The sequence below is a fragment of the Hylaeus volcanicus genome, chromosome 1 (genome assembly GCF_026283585.1).
Source record: "Hylaeus volcanicus isolate JK05 chromosome 1, UHH_iyHylVolc1.0_haploid, whole genome shotgun sequence".
NCBI classification, from domain to species: Eukaryota; Metazoa; Arthropoda; class Insecta; order Hymenoptera; family Colletidae; genus Hylaeus; species Hylaeus volcanicus.
In genome coordinates this window covers 11,559,744-11,573,706 of record NC_071976.1, presented here as the reverse complement: position 1 = coordinate 11,573,706, position 13,963 = coordinate 11,559,744, and the positions used below count along the sequence as shown (strand labels likewise).

The window sequence follows — 13,963 nt, the reverse complement described above, 5'->3', positions numbered from 1 at the left end:
CAATGTGTAATTCAATTTCACAATAGGAAATGTAAATTTTTTCTTCTTGTATTGTGTTAATTTTAAGCATAACATATTGGTCAATCGTTTCTATTCATTAAAGAAGACCAAATTAAATTATAATTAAAATTCTGTATAAGTAGCGAAATATTCCATGTGAGTAGTACAAATTTGAAGCAGTACCTATCAAGGTAGCTTTATTTAAACAGAAAGAGCAAAGTGGCAAAAAATTACAAAGCAATTCGATGAAAACGTTGAAATCGACAATCCCGAATGAGATAAATCGTCTATATTATTTCTAGATCTCCGGGATTTTTCAACCGTATCGATTACAATCTGGACGTACTCGGTACGTTAGAGGATAGAAACATTTCCCGGGGTTGCTGTTATCAAAAGTAAAAGAGATTTTTACGGTGATATCAGAAGATAGATACGCTGGAGGGAAAGTAATAAAGATACGACGGGGAAAATGCAACCAGTCGAGAGATGTAATACGCGGGTATCGTATTACGCTTTGAGACTCGACGTTGTACAAAGATTACATTAACCTTAAAGAAGCGACAGTTTCAATTATACCAAGTCTAAATTATACCCTTATGAAAGGGAATGAAGTAGTTGTCGCTGACTTCAGTCAGTGACCCTTTTATTATGAAACAAGTAAAACTACTTTTTATATTAAAATAACTAAATTAAAGTAACAAGTAGAATTATACGTAATTGGTCAGACACAGCACTCCTCGAAGCTAAGAGGTTACAAATTTCAAGAATGCAAACCCTCGATGTTTATTAGGCCCATATTCAATCCACCACGAGTTCCGAACGTGTGGAGTCTGTTTTGTACCGGTTCAAACCGTTGCATCTGGTTCTAATTAGTTCGTGTCTAGATGACTCGCTTCTATTGACAGTGGGTAACGGTGGGGATAACGGCAACGAGGAAATATCGTGGAACGGTTCGTTGTAATTGTAGCTTGTTTATCAAAGGAACGTTTCATCGCTCATGCTCGAGAGACGAGCGGCTTGCAGGAGACACCTGAGGGTCCGCCGATGTTTTCGAAGATACGGGAAGCTTGTTTGCGTTATTGTCGGATCCGAGTGTTCGTCGACCAGATTCGTTTCGAGCAAACACGGGGTGCCGAAATGTGGATTAGTCGACGGATGATGACAATCTGCGGCTTTTGCGCAGATGAACTAAGTATTGGGTCACGCGAAATAATCGTAGAAGGTTTCGATGGAATTCCGTGAGAGTGCTCGACTATGACATCAGTAATTACGAATATTTAAACGAATCACCAGTGTGTTCATAGATAAAAATACTTTTCGAAATAAATTATGTAGAACTGCGTGTTTATATTAGATAGGTTGATATTAGTTATTATACTTTTTAAAGTTGATTATATATGTATAATGTGTTATATTTATGAAGAAGCTGGACACTCTTGTGAGTTTATATATGTTAATCAAGAAATTGACATTTATTTTCCAATTAAAGTGAACGATAACCTCCCAGCTGACTGTCTGACCAAGTACGTATAATTCTACTTACTTGCTACTTGGTATCTTGGTATATACTACTTAATTAACCCATTCCAGAACAAGTAACATAGAAATTCAGTGTTCCGAACTCGGCTACCCCTTTTCCAATGCTCCAACCCCCTTTCAATTCTAATTAGGGTCATTTTTTCTCGGCTACCCTTTACTTTAGGATTTTAATTCAGCGCCATGGTATCTAATCTAACTTCATGGAGTACCAACTAGGTCAGGATGGTTTAATTCGCCTCGCCAAACCACCGAGACGTTTCCTTCGGTTTCCGACGCTCCACAATTATCGCCGCATCAATTAGCCAGACGAATTGACAGCGACGCACCCGTTTCCCGGTGCTGGTAACCGCGTAATTCGCGAATCCGTGCGCTGCGGAAGCACGTCCGCGCGAATTCCGCCGACAACCGGCTAACGTAGCCGCATCGACGTTTTATACGGGGTGAAATTTACAGCGGCGTGTGCCAACCTGCTCGCGAGGGAATATAGGAACCCTCTTCGAACCAGGAATTCGATGTAGACCGAACGTGAGCACAGGAAATCGAAGTGATGAAGATCTAAATGGAACAAAAATAGAGCAAGCGTTTCAGTTTTAATTGGAACTTCACTCTAAAACTTAGGGGTGAAAGGCCTCGTTGGTTGCACTGTTTAGGGTTTGGCAAAAATTTATATAAACAAGAACTCGATGTGAATCGAAATCGAGTATAAGGAACGGAGATGATGAAGAACTACATGAAAAATAATGGGGTAAAGGCTCCAGGCTTTATTAGAGTAAACGTCGAGTAGACGATCGATTAATAACAGCATGTGCGTCTGCATTATCGAGAATGGCGGAACAGTGACGGATGAAAAATATATTAAACCGCGAGTTACGCGACCTAAGGCGCTATATCGACTATGTGTTCCCCCTGCGTGAAACATGGTGCTGTCGTGTCGTAATGCAAAGAAAAATACGACGTATAACGTCACGTTATACGGCGAATTTTTCTCCACACGGTGGCACTGTAAAGCAAATTTTTCTCTGTAATATACCACGAAAACCTCGAGGATATTTCATACGCCATGCGCAGTTATCGAGGAGTTTCGATACGCGTCGTATTCAGTTACCGTGAAATCGATGCATATTGAAAACTGCGAATATTTCTAAAGGTGTTTCCCAGAGGTTTGAAGCACCGTCGACGTGCACCCGTAAAACGAAGTTCATAGACCTCTGGAAGACAATTGTTGGGTCTACCACACCCCCCTAAACTCGAAGACAACCCGAGAAGTTCCAAACAATAGATCCACTCCGAGTCGGTTCTAAACGTTTGGTAGAGACTTCCAAACATAAATCTTGCACCATCGTCACTACCCACGAAGTCTCTAACGAAATCACTAATCAGACGAACAATTCGGTAACTACCTTCATATTTAAATAAATATTGTGCTGCAATTACGATTTAATGCAGCGAGTGTCACTTCGAATCATTTGTAAAATATTTTTAAGCATCCAAAATCAAATAAAATAAACGTATCCGTAACAGGGGCGCGTAACATATGCTTTTCCGTTAGTAGGAGCAAATTCAATTTAGTTTGGAAAAATTCATTCATCAACGCGATGTTTATTCATTCTACGTTTCAGCCTTACGTTGCCCTCTCCGCAAATAAATGAATAAACATGGTCTTCTAGATACAATGTTCGCAAATTAAATTGTATCAAATCCCCCAAACATCGACTGCCCCGAGTAGAACGTGAAACATTAAATCAGTAAACAAACGAAAATGGAAGCAACGAGAATGCATCTCGAAAATTTATCTCGAGTTTTCCAACGAGCGTTTCATCGTGCGAGTTTTTAATTATCGAACGAGGCAATCGTTCCGCCATAAATCTGCCGAGACGTTACACGTTTCTCCTCCATGTGAACATGGCGAGGAAAGTCAGATAAGCCCCTCGAGCTGGCCACTGGCCAATAATTCGTGTAAACGCTTGCTTTCGAAAAACGTTGAAGAACGGCAACGGCTGAGAGATCCACAGTTCCCAGCCGACGAGAGAATCTAACAGGCAAACGCTCAAACCGGATGAAAGATGCATGAGTCTTTTCTCACGCATCTGTCGAGATATGCTGGCAGAAATCCAAGTGGCTTTATTCGACCAGCAGTTTGATGTATGGAAATGTATCGTCGGGCAACAACCTCGATAGATCTCCCGAGATACGTGTTCGTCGGACGCCCTTAAAGGTGTAACCGAGCATAGCCTTCAATACATTGTTCAGCACCGTTTTGGGGCAGCGAGCTGTGAATTTCATCGAGGTTATGCGATGCAGTGAGTACTTGTTCTGTGGAGATTTAAAAATTTTTTAAGCGCGGCTCGTGTGGTCACAAAAATAATAATCGTTATAAAAGATGAAAGTTCATTCGATAGTGGAATGTCCATGGCCCTGGTCAGACATCAGGAAGAGCAAAAAATACAAGAAAAGGAATCGCAAACTTGAAAATTCACTCTTTCTGTTTATAGTCACAATACTCAGCTTCATACCCCACAATAAGTAGAAACTGGACGTTCCTAGTCAGACAGTACTAAAACTATGTAGAAAGTATAAGAAGAGGAATCCCTAACTTGAAGTCTACTTCTATTTTTAATCACAATAGCAACCTTCTCAGCCCAAAATAAGTAGAAAGTGTCCAACTGAGACATCAAGAAAAAAAGACAAGCAGAAGAATATCCAAGTGGATCGAGAAGCTTCCCCCAAAAGAAGCCTTATCAAGCGTCGCGAAACGGCAGTTTCATACAATGGTAAAGCGCCAAGGAGTATAAACGTTGCATCAATCTTATCGAGGGACCCGCGAATTTTAACTTCTCCCAAAGTTCCGTTTCTCTTTTGCCGTTTCTGTTATCTTCTTCCCTCCTCCCACGCAACGTATGCACGTATCTACGTTTTTCTTTTATCGTTTGCCACACGTTACGAGAGTCGAGATAACGCGGCTCGATTCTTCGAATTCAACCGGAGAGCTGTTACATTCCGTAGCTAAAGCTTCGCAGGGCTCTTTGGAACTCTCGGAAACCGTTTATTACTAAATCTGGCGACGGAGTTCTTACCAGGGACGGCGTTATAGGGTGCAATCGAGAAGCGGATAGGCTAACTTGTACAAGGGATTCCTGTTGCATTACGCGTCTGCAATCTGTGAATTCCAGTTGCATTGCGCGTCTCCAATTTGTAGATTCTCGTTTGCATAATCCCGTCCGCCTTGGTAACGCTTTGGTCACTGAGCTGTGGCTGTTATTGGGAGAATATATTGTTAGGCGATAAACGAGAATGCGCCTTCTACGATGGAGGAAGAGTGGATTAGATCGCAGTTACCTCGAGATAGACTCGGTAAAAAATAATACTTTGGAATAATATTTAAACATATCTGGGAGTAAATTTACTGGAAATAAAATAACCATGATACGTTTAGAAAATTATTTCACAGTTAATCCTCGTGAGTTGAAAAACTCAAAATATCTCGGAAGGTTTGAGATAACCGTAAAAAAATTATTACACCATGCGTACCCAGTGCACCAAGTGCTACACAGACAATTTATAAAGAAAACAAAGTCGACTTTCCTATCATGTTATAATATCACAAGAATTGAATGAAAATTTTAGGAAAATTCTGAAGCCTGTATCGAACGTAATACACATTTTAGGACCCAGTGTGTCCAACCCAAATGTCCCGTTTGTCGAGTATCTCCGCGCGACGAAACTGGTCCACGAATAATTAAAAAAGGCCGAATTGCTTTCGACGCGAAAGCTTCCGAGCGCGTCGGAGTGAGATGTTATTTTTTTTTTTAAACCTCTCCGAGCAGTAAAAGTGGGCGACAGTGTCACCAGCTGTTCTGACATCTCCCCGTTACTTTTCTGGCATTTTCCCGCTGCGCGAAAAAGTGAATTTATGGCTTGTTCCATTGGCGAGCGAAGAAGTCAACGTTAACGAGGGCAGCGCTTTGTCAAACCCTCGCTCGCCATACTTTGCATTCAGTAATGTCGAGCTGATTCGAAATAGCGAATGCTTTTCAAAAATAATCGCACGCATTCGCGAAAACTTCCAGTGGAAACTAATGAAAAATTTCCAAGAAAAAAAAATGCAGCGCGCTCGTTGGCATTTTCTGCTCCAACGATCAAGCCATCTAGAAGAAAATCTCGTGTCGCGCATGCACGCTTGGTAATATCCCAAGGTGATGCAGGAAATAATTTTATAGTTGCCAGTCGCATAACTTCGTTGCTTTAATTACGTCTACAATGATGCATATACGTGTATATATTGAAGGAAATATGCGAAGAAGTTCCACTCGTATCAACTAAAATTCGAACAATGTCGGCCAAGATACTCAGCATACTCTAGTGTCTTTATTAAGTTAGGTGGGGAAATGTATTTACATATTTGACTTAAAATTACGTGGGTGATTGCTTGCGGGAAGACAAATAGAAACTTGTTTAAATAAACAGGTGTACTTAAATATTCCGACCTTGCCTTTCAAGTTCTCTCTAATAATGTCGATACACGGGTGGTATACAAGTCGAGCCATTCGAGTATATTTAAATGCATGCCAGCAGACTAGTTTTGAGCCAGACTGCTCGAGAGGAACTAGTTTTCAGCGTCGATGGAGGCGACAGGGTGTACTAATTCGGAGTAAACGAGGCTCGACGCTCGTCACGAAAGCAGCAACGGCGCGAAACCAACCTTATCGCTGCCAAGAAAGCGTCTTTCAGTCGAATAGAACCTACTCGAGTATCACGGTAAGTGGACAGACACGTGCGTAAGCGTGGCGAATGTTAGCGCTTCCGGTTCGTCATCGGCGATTCGAGAGTGTAAATGGTCGTAAGTGGTTGTTCTACGCCGAATCGATCACTTTCTGCGCTCGAGGTCAAGGATTTCATGATGTTCACGAGAAACTCGAAGGAGTTTAAGTCGTCATTCCAGTAGATTAAAATCCGTTTATGATCATCGGGACTTTGAATATCAAGTTTGCCATTTGTATGTATATTTGTCCAAAGAGGTTTTTTGTATTTCAAACAAGAAAGATTGGACTTTTGGAGCATATTTTTTTCAAGAATCACAGAGAGATTCTTAACAACGTGAAAATTAGAAATAAATGTAGATTTAACCTCTATACTTTTAACAAATTTGAAACCAGCGAAATGGAGTGGATCGCATCATGTTTGGCTGTTACAAAAACCCTCTGTCCTCGAGTCGAGGTAGTGATCAATGTGGCATGGAATGACCAGGATGATTCGTCAATTAGCACCGATCGAGCGAATCAGGATACGCTGGAGTAGAATCTGTTCGTCTACTCACCGTCGTCGAGGCGCTGGAACTTCTGTGTTGCTTCACAGGCGGACTTCCCTGCACGGCTTGTATGTCGGTGCTTAATTGACGGTTTACAACGACCGGCTGAAGGTGCTGTACCGTTGGTTCTATGTCGAGGTAGCAATGAGCCTCTAAATGGCTCTGGGCTCTCCTCTCCTCCAGGACTATCTTGCGGGCAGCGCAGAATATCCTGTAGTATACCTGGGACAAAATGGAATGCGAGTTCACCGTGGGTTTCTGAAGTAATTCACCTGCTTCATTATGCTCTCTAGGCCTTTGTTTGTGTTTGTGGGCATTCTTCTTGCTTAGAGTTGCAACGTTTCGAATGGGGGCTTTGTTAACGTTTCTGGCTCAAACAATAGACTCGCATTCTTAATTAATCATAAGGTAACAGACCTGTGAATTGTTTTCAACTTTGAGTTATCAATTGCACTAAGGTTCAGCTTTCCAATTTAAATATTTATAACTGCTTTATAACCACCTATAAATTTTTCCGAATTTATAATTTATAAAAATGGACTCAATAACTGTCTAGTTCACGAATGAAAGCAATAACAAAACCATTTTCCTTTAAAAAACTATAATTCATGTTTCCTAAATTATGACGCGCATTCCTAGCCACGTGCCGCGGCGATCATTAAAATCCACCACGTTTCTGATCGTCGGCGTCGGCTTTTCGATTAATTGGACGTTTCGCGCGCGACACACAAACCCATGAAAATAATTGGCGGGAACGTGGCATAACTCGGTCTGAAATAAACGACCGTGTACGCTCTGTCGCGGTTCGCGCGAACACTACGCGAATTGACATAATACCAGTTAAATAATTGCCAACCTGGAAAATCATCGTTCGTCGGTGACCGCGGGGTCGCTTTTCTCGCTAGGCGATGCTTTAATTAATGTAGTCAAATGTATCATGATGCTTGTTTGTCGCGAAGGCAGCAGAATGTAAATTTGTTTCTTTGATCGTTTGCAAATTGCGTGGCAACGTGACGCGAAACCTCATTAATAACAGGAATTTGAGAGGTAATGGGACTCCTAGAAAATCTTTTCAACGTGAGTTACCAGCTAATTAAATACTGTAAGACATCCATTGTCTGGATTAAAGTGAACCATTAGAATTAATAATATGTACCCAGTATACAATGGTTACAATTGAATATAGTATGTAATTTTATTAAATAATGAAAAGTCAGGTGAATATGTGAGCAATAATAATATTCAATGTTTCGTAAATCAAATAGCAATTAGATCATTGTTAACTGTTTTCTCTTCAAAGGAAACTCGCTGTGGCTTTTGCAAAATAATTTCTCCGTTCTGATTTCGCAAGATGAAGTATCCCACCGTGTCGATATAGCATAATCGTTCCCATTAAGTTCTGTACGCAACAAACGCCAATTAGTTCAGTGTCTGTGCGATAATTCAACGAAAACTCTGTCGGAGGAATGAATAATTTTTACGTAATTATGGAAGCGATCCAATCATGCGAAAGGCGGATAGTCGCCGGGCAATTCTGTCGATATCGGTTCTAATTAATTCAGCAAGAGATTGCTCAATTAATTAAACGAATTCAGCTCCAAGAAATTCCATACTACGTGACTTCATCTTACTCGACTATCCTACAAATATTCAACAAATTAGTATTTTATATTTTAACAGGACAGAAGTTGAATAGCTAACATATTATACTTGTTTATTTTGTAAGATGCGGTGGATTCGTCGACACAAATATTTATAAAATTTTCAAGAAAGCAATTACATCTGTTTGTGCTTCTAAATATAGGAATATTAATAAATAGGGACCCTCGAGGGCTCTAGTTACGAAAAGGCAGGGGTTGACTGAAATTTCATTAGTTTCACGATAGCTTCGCTCTCGGAGCTAACGTTAGGCATCATAATCATCATTCTCGCTGATCCATGAACGATCCACTCGATAACCCGATAGACTTCCTCCCGCATTAATCAGGTTTCGCGAAATCGAGATAACCAACTTTGTTGTCGGTCGGTATATCATATTATTAAATTTCGATAGTCACCCAATGAGTTCATAGCGCCACCATCTCCATTAACTCGATAAAGCCAGTTGGAGAAGCTTGCTCGAAACAAGCGCATCTCGCAGCTCGAGTTGTTACAGCTTTCTACACGCTACCTCGCGTCGTTATGCGAGGGAATTTGAGACGTAAAACACGATAGTTTCGGAACGATCGCGGGACAAAGTTTGGGGCGAACTTAAATTTCCAACAGGGTCCTAGATGATATCTCGGTCTTCCAGGAACGTCTTCGAAGGGAAATGCATTAATTCGCGTCAGGTATTAAACGTGACGTTGGAATCAGGGACGAGGTAGGACATTCGGATTTAAATTTGAGAACTGTTTTGAATTTCCACTGGGACCACTTTAAACTTCAAGCTAAGAACGCTTTGAAATCTACACCGTGGACTCCAATTTCGGGATACGTTGAATGCTTTGTGTCCTGTACACGGCGTTCAAGTTCTGGCAGGGGTGTGGAGAGCATTTTCTGTTGTACAGTAACACGCTTAGGTGTATAGTTTAATCAGCTTTGGTATTAACAGATAGGGGAAGATGCTTCTCTTAGCTCTCATGTTATAGACTTCTATGTGTCCGTGAATTTTCATGTTTCATTATAAAAATGAATAAAAAAATGACGGTATGAGACAGAGAATTTTTGGGAAATTTTCAACTGTAATATTGAACCACTAGCCACTCAGTTCTGTAAAGAGTGGAATCAGTTTTGGAGCAAGCCAATTTTTACAATCGCCACTTTCATCGAAATCGGTGAATTAAATAACCCGAAGACGACCTAAAAAGGTAGTCCAATAAAACCGATACACTTTCATCCCAATAATAGATTGTTCAGACTGTCCTCGTTTAATATCAATCGTAATTTAAAACATGATTACGAGCCCAAACAGTATTTGCGTTTTATCGAATATACATTGCCATTAACGACACTGGCGATATAATGCCTCTTCTCTTTCAAGATTACACTCTTCGAAAATGTACACACCTGTCGGATCGATAGGCGACCCATTGCTGTGCACAATGATGGATCCGTGGTGAGCCTACCTGGATCATGACGACGAGGGGAAAGTAGAAGCTGCCCACGGTGGCGTAAATCTGATAGAAGAAATTTTGGCAGACGACGCAGTGCGACGGCCCAGTCTCGGAGTAGGTGTGCTCGTTCCCCATTATCAGCAACGGCGGTAGGCTAATGCAGCCAGCTGCTAACCAGACCAGGCTGACGTAGATGATCATCCGTCGCGGCGTCCTCTTCACCCCGTATTTTAGTGGCTCGGTTATGGCACGGTATCTGCGACAAAACGCGGTTCTTCGCACGCTATCGATCGATAAAGTGAGGAACGACGACCAACCGAGGTGATATAATAGTCTGATACTAGAATAACTAGAGGATTTTTGATATTTTTTTAAAAGGAAACTAACGAGGGTTCAATTTGAATCGCTTTAAAATTCACTTGTGTTGTCCTCTTCTTTAGTTTTCAATAAGCTGTGGATGTTTATATATTTATGACGAATGTAAATAGATGTATAAAATATAAAAAATAGGTATAGTATATAGAATAAGATATATAAAAATAGAATAGAGTACCCATCTAGAAGTCAGAACATCCCTTAATTTAAGTTTCCATTTCTTATTTATGTATGGACTAATAATAATTCCCACGTTACCCTGGTTAGAAGATAGGACGCACTGCTATTCAAGATTCTACACGTCAATTAACGATCATTGGAAAATATTAATACCTTGGATATCCAGAGAGAGATTACTTACCGATCGACGGAGATCATGCAGAGGTTGAGGATGCTTGCCGTGCAACTGAGCACGTCGAAGCTAACCCAAACGTCGCACATAAACGCGCCGAAGGACCAATTACCGGAAATCTCGTACAGCAACGCCATCGGCATTACCAGAAGCGCAACGCAGAGATCGCTAACTGCCAGGCTCACCAGCAGATAGTTGCAGGGTCTTCGCAGCTTCCTAACGAGGAACACGGCGACGCAGACCAGAATGTTCCCGATCACGGTCCCGACGATTATGCTACCAAGCACCAGGGCGATGAGTATTGCCTGCGGGGGAAAATTGGAAAACGTTGGACGGTTTTTCCATCGCCTCGACTTTCGTTGGAAAGAACTGGCGCATTGTTTTCCGATGCCAATGGGGCAAAAACCGTGGAATTAGGGGTGTTGACGTTCGATCGTTTTATTATTATGTCATTGATGCGAACGATAATGTTTATGTTTAATAGGAAAAAATTTGTTTTGTAGGTTGATGTTGCTTAGTCGAAAAATTTAAATTAGTTCTTAAACGATTTCGTGACTTTGAAGATCAAAAGGAAACGATCAAAAATGAAACAGTGTATCACTTTCAGAAAATATTCCAGACTCGTCAGTGGAAGATAGTAGGCTCAACGACAATAGCTAGATACAACGAATGCAGTTGGCACGCCAGACTCTTTGATCTACATGCAAATGCACCAGTCGTGAGTGCAGCTGGAATGTAATTTTCTGTAATGACGTTAAGTGGTTGAGTGGATCTCGCAAAGTACGTGATGAAATCGGAGTCGAAAACTTTCGTGATTCAGCTCACGGCAGACTTGATCGAGTGAAAAGAATACATGATATCAAATTGTAAATTACAGTTTTTTCCTGATCATATTTTCGAGCGAGAACCAGGAAAGAATTTTTATTTGAACATAAGAGTGTATTGTTAATAACTATAAAAAAAAAAAAACGTTTGGGGTCCCAAATTTTTGGAAAAAGTGTGACAAGTTTGGCTCGTCGATACCTGAAGAGGGCCACAGTACCCAGGTCACAGTAAAAAATCCTCAAATAGTGCATGCACAGTTAAATGGTAATCATTAGTACATGCACTCGCTGATACCAACCAATTACACGTGGCGCTTGCGCGAAATCATTTGTAGAGGCAAACAATTACGATTTTTGGGCATTCGTATGTGGAATCGTTCCGTTCGGTGTTTTGCTACCAATGCACGCTCTCGTCGTTACTTGATCCGCAGTTATCGCGAATTTTTGCACGCCTGCAGCAGTGGAATGCCAACGAATAAGCGAGGCGAACGAGTCGGAATTGTTTTCGTATTGAACGACCGTGTGCATCCCTTCCTCCGCGAAACAGAGTTATCTGATTCAACCACTGTCTGTAAACACACTTATTATTGCGTTCACGGTGAGCAACGATCGAACGAACGTACATTTTGCCCCGCGTGAGATATCAAGTGGCATTTAATCATTACAAGACTCGAAACTATGAAAATGTTGCTATTGGAAAAGAGTTACATGACAGGAGTTGTTGCTGGGCACTGCTGAGACATTGTCAGACCTTTTTACTTAGTGATTTTTTTCTAGGGGAAATCTACGAAGTAGTTTAATCTATAATTACGCTGACATGGAGCTTTCCCCTAAAAATATTCTTTGTACAGCAAAAAGAAAAAAAAAAGAAAAATTACAAACATAAAATTTGCAAATCCCTTGAACCTTTACGTTAGCCATTAAGCAATTTCAGGGGCTAGTGAATGTATGTCACTCCAATTTTCTGAGAACTTGCTTGCGGAAACGATTCAACGAATAAGCCGGAAGCTTCAAAGCGGCGGATTACAATGGAATTATCGCCGTAATTAAATTGGCTGCCATGCAAAGCGTGCAATTTAATTCGAGATAATCTTTTGCGCCGAGTATTTCGATACGACTGTGTCCGTATTATATTCTCATCATAGCTGATTCCACGGGGTGGACATTTTCGCTGCAAAAATTACGACGTTGTCGCGACGCTTGTGTACATGAATCATTGGATTTGGATATTATTACACATCGAATAATCGCGGAATCTGCATCGGTGAAATCAAAGAATAAATAGCATCGCCAAAGAATAATAGCGATGTTGGAAAACTTTCAAGATAACTCGATCCTCGACGTAATTTATTACAGATCTAAGCGTAATAATCGATAAATTGTTGGGGACGTTATATTATTATAATTCATTTATTATAGTGTAAAGCAGAATAGAACGCACAATGGATTGAAAACGTTTTAACACCGAATTAATGCTAACTGGCTAAACGCGCGAATTATGGCGAAATCGTTTTAGCACTGAATAAATGCACAATAGCTGAAAACGCGAATTATGGCGAAAGCGCTTTAATACCGAGTAAATGCACGCAGTGGCTAAAACGACGAATGATGATAACGGACTTTTATTCACACGAGTCATCTGGAATAATGTGTCTAACTCGAATATTTTAGAGTAATAGAAAGCTATCGGGGATCGAGTATCGAAGCTGTCCCGTGAAAGACGCGAGAATCATATATTTATTAGCGACGCGTGAATATTGAACGTGCGCCAACATGATGAGCAAATAACCTACTTTACCAATGCATGATTCAAGCATACGCGCGCTCGATATTAGCCACGACAAAAGAGTGCTTTGTGTGTGCTTCTATCATTGAATACGGCTGACAATGAGCCAAAATTATCGACCATTAACAGTTCCAATAATTCCCATTTCGGTTTATCCCACTAAATCATTCCGTTGGTAGCGCGCGATAACTAATAATCTCGGTTTTTCGGTAACGTGCACGGTAAAACGAACGGATGGGTATCGTCGTTTATTTCTGATGAAGCACAAAATACAATTGTAAATGTTACAGGAATTGTTGTAATAATAGGTTTGGAATAAAAAATATGAGCATGAAAATATAAACCAGATTATTAAAGTATGTGATAGATGAAACTACGTAATATAAAATTCATAGGTTTATTAGAACCATTGTGTAAATTAAACGAGTAAAAAGATAATATATCACCACGGGTAAACGTGTCCTTAATTTAAGTGAGCTATGCTCACCTGTAATTCAAGATAATCCGGAAGATAAAAAAGTTCTGGAAGTGAAATTATGAGGATTAGTATTTAAAAATTAGAATTATAACCAACAATTAATGTCAAGATTAAATCGTGGAGACAAAATATTATTTTATTATATTTTGGTAAAAAGGTTGTTATCATCTTTAAAATATGTTTCCATAATGACATAAAATTAAGTCACG

At 40.4% G+C, this 13,963-nt stretch overlaps 1 protein-coding gene across 4 annotated transcripts in view; it reads right to left on the bottom strand.

Annotated features, from left to right (window-relative positions):
* Positions 1-13,963, bottom strand: part of LOC128875233 (5-hydroxytryptamine receptor 1) — a 115,301-nt gene that overhangs the window by 54,522 nt on the left and 46,816 nt on the right. For all 4 annotated transcript variants that reach the window (XR_008456770.1, XM_054120623.1, XM_054120648.1 and 1 more), the window contains 3 exons: positions 10,676-10,971; positions 9,952-10,195; positions 6,854-7,066 (listed from right to left, as the gene is read on the bottom strand). Coding sequence is in view for 3 of the 4 variants with exons in the window: in XM_054120623.1 (XP_053976598.1) it covers positions 6,854-7,066; positions 9,952-10,195; positions 10,676-10,971 (753 nt within the window). In the remaining variant the exon portion in view is untranslated. The remainder of the gene's footprint in view (positions 1-6,853; positions 7,067-9,951; positions 10,196-10,675; positions 10,972-13,963) is intronic.